The 2,998-nt window shown below is 47.8% G+C and overlaps 1 protein-coding gene across 3 annotated transcripts in view; it reads right to left on the bottom strand.

Moving 5' to 3' along the window:
- Nucleotides 1-2,998, bottom strand: part of SYT11 (synaptotagmin 11) — a 28,842-nt gene that overhangs the window by 17,059 nt on the left and 8,785 nt on the right. For all 3 annotated transcript variants that reach the window (XM_037731885.1, XM_017509956.2, XM_017509955.2), the window contains exon 2: nucleotides 542-1,368. In XM_037731885.1, coding sequence (XP_037587813.1) covers nucleotides 542-1,368 — 827 coding nt within the window. The remainder of the gene's footprint in view (nucleotides 1-541; nucleotides 1,369-2,998) is intronic.

The raw sequence follows: 2,998 nt of genomic DNA, 5'->3' as shown, positions 1-2,998 counted from the left end.
TTGCAATGAGCCAAGATCGAGCCATTGCACTCCAACCTGGGCAACAAGAGCGAAACTCCATCATCTCAAAAAAAAAAAGAAAAGACAGGTACATGATATTATTTATACCCCTGGGTTAGGGTTGGGAAAGGGAAGCTGAGGGAAAAATTACTGAACTATTGTCATAGCTTCTTAGCTGTGAGAAATAATTCACTGGAGGAAGATCACACATCATTTTGGAGAAGAAAGTATCCCCCATATCCCTGATACGATGGATGACCTACAATTGGTAGGCCAGCCTGTTCCAAGCAAGCTGGACAGTATCAGGTTGCCGACCAGCAGGTGAAATGGTAGAAGCTTTCTGGCCTTCTCTCCTTCCTAGGAGACTAATCTGCCAGGTCCTCTGTCTTACTCTGACCACTGCTTATCCTTGACAGCCAAGAGCTTCCTCTCTGTGGCCCTTCTTTGCCACCCATCCCACTCCCCGCCCCCTTCCATTTCTTCCCGGAGGTCTCGTGTCCCACAGCCTACCATTGTTCCCCAACACACACTTCTTACTCACCTGGATGTTCCTCTTGATGATGTCCCTGGTCAGTTGTACCTTGCCTGTGCTGGGGTCCACCCCTGCCAGCGGCACCATGACCTCGCCGATGACATCATCCCGGGAGAAGCGGTCAAAGCTGAGGACGAGGAAGTGCAGCACCAGGTCCTGCAGCTGGCTGTAGGGGATGCCATAGAAGGTGAAGGTCTCGTCAAACACAGGGTCCAGGGTCTTCCGCAGCACTCTGGTCTTCACCCGATGCCGCTTGTCAGGAAGGATGGTCATTTTGATGTAGGGGTCAGATCCCTGGGTCTGGTCATCCATCACTGGCAGCCCATGGGCCTCCTGGATTGTCACCACCAGGGCTTTTTTCGGGAAGTTATAGTCCACTGAGAAGGTGAGGGATCCTAGCATGACATCCTCCTCTGGAGATGATGGAGAGGTGGTTTTGCTCTCCCCGGGGGTCAGGCTTGTAATAGGGCTCCTTAGTTCTTCCCCATAGTCCATTTTGATGGGTAATTGGTCTATACAAGATCCAGAGCTAGGCCCCCTGGGACCTTTGTCTTGGCTCAGCAGGCCAGCCTCTGCTGCGTCCACCAACAGGTTCCTACGTCCACCTTCCCTCCCAGTACCATCTTTGTCTCTCCGCACTTTGATGATTTTCTTCTTGTTGCTGAGGGTCTCTGGGTATATGCTGATGCCTTTGAGCATGTGAATAAACTTGTATGGTGGGTTCTTGTGCTTCTTCTCTGCCTGCTGGTGGCAGCATGACCAGACAAAGATGGTCACCGAGACACACACCACCAGCACAGAGGCCCCGATGAGGCCGGCCACCACTGGTGACACATCTGAAGGTGGAGACCAGAGATGCATCAGGGCGGGTGGACTTTACCTCCTGTCTAGATCTCCCCTGCTCAGTGCTGCTGCTGGAGCCAAGCTCATCTGCAGTCTAGCCTCTAAAGCACATTGTGCTCTTCAGGGCTTCAGAGCTTTTCCCTTCTATTAGAGGCACTCTCTCCCAACCTCTCCAACCACGCCATGGCTTTTCCTTCTGGCCAAACCTAGATGAAAGGCTTATCTTCTCCAGAAAGCCTTCTCTGAAGCACCCCACTTGACTCTGTTCTTTTCTAGACCTTTTCTCTGCCCTTATAGACTTGGTTTGCTCATATTGATTTGTGCCTCACATAAAGCTGCTCTGCACATGTTCTAAGATCATCTTTTTACATGGGCACTCGTTCACTTCAACTATTACACAAGATCTCTGGTTTCAGGAGGATATTCCATAGCATCCAGAGCAGGGCCTGCATTGACTGACTCACTGTCAGGGTAGGGAGGAAGGACGTGGAGCTGAGTTTAGATGGTGTTGGTAGGGTGCTCAGGGTGGTGAAAATGAATGGATGGCAAAAGGAAGAACTCTGGGCTTATACACTTTCAGAATGTGTTCCAAAATTTTAGCTCCCAGGTATTTAAAATATAAGGCCGGATGCAGTGACTCCCACCTGTAATCCCAACACTTTGGGAGGCTGAGGTGGGCAGATCATTTGAAGTCAGGAGTTCAAGACTAGCCTGACCAACATGGTGACACCCCATCTCTACTAAAAACATAAAAAATTAGCTGGGCGTGGTAGCATGTGCCTATAATACCAGCTATTTGGGAGGCTGATGCAGGACAATCACTTGAACCTGGGAGGCAGAGGTTGCAGTGAGCTGAGATGGTGTCGCTGCACTCCAGCTTGGGTGACGGAGCGAGACTTCGTCTCCAAAAAGAAAAAAAAGAAGTATTCCTCCAGGATTAATATATCCATTATAGGGATAAAATAGGGGTGTGTGTGTGTGTGTGTGTGTGTGTGTGTGTGTATTCATGTATACATACATTATTCTAAATAGGAAGAAATAGGGACTTTCTCTTTTTATTATCATTGCCTTAATAAATCCTTTGCTGGAAGAAATAGGGATTTTCTTTCCTATTAGTGGAAAATGTCCTATCTTTGCTCAAATGTCACCTTCTTAGGCCTTTCCTGACTCCCCTATTTAAAAGTGCGATCTTCTTCATCCTTGCCACCCACTCTTCCTAGCCTTGCTTAATTTTTTTTGACATGCCTTGTCATTCTCTCCCTCAATACACACACCCCCACACACACAAGAAAAAAGATAAAACATATACACAAATATGTAAGAATAAACACCCACACACACATTATTTTACAATTATTGTTTATCTTCACTAGGAAATAAGCCTCATGAAGACAAAAATTTATGTCTGTTTTGTTCATTGCTGTATCCTCAGCACCCAAAACACATAGTAGGTATTTAATATATATTTGTTGGATGAACAAATAACTAAAGAGAAACAGGCTCGGCCAGGCGCGGTGGCTCACGCCTGTAATCCCAGCACTTTGGGAGGCCGAGGCGGGTGGATCACGAGGTCAAGAGATCGAGACCATCCTGGTCAACATGGTGAAAACCCGTCTCTACTAA

The sequence above is a fragment of the Cebus imitator genome, unplaced genomic scaffold (assembly GCF_001604975.1).
Source record: "Cebus imitator isolate Cc_AM_T3 unplaced genomic scaffold, Cebus_imitator-1.0 Scaffold427, whole genome shotgun sequence".
Taxonomy (NCBI): Eukaryota; Metazoa; Chordata; class Mammalia; order Primates; family Cebidae; genus Cebus; species Cebus imitator.
The sequence above is the reverse complement of the archived record's forward strand: the minus strand, read 5'-3'. Positions and strand labels throughout refer to the sequence as shown.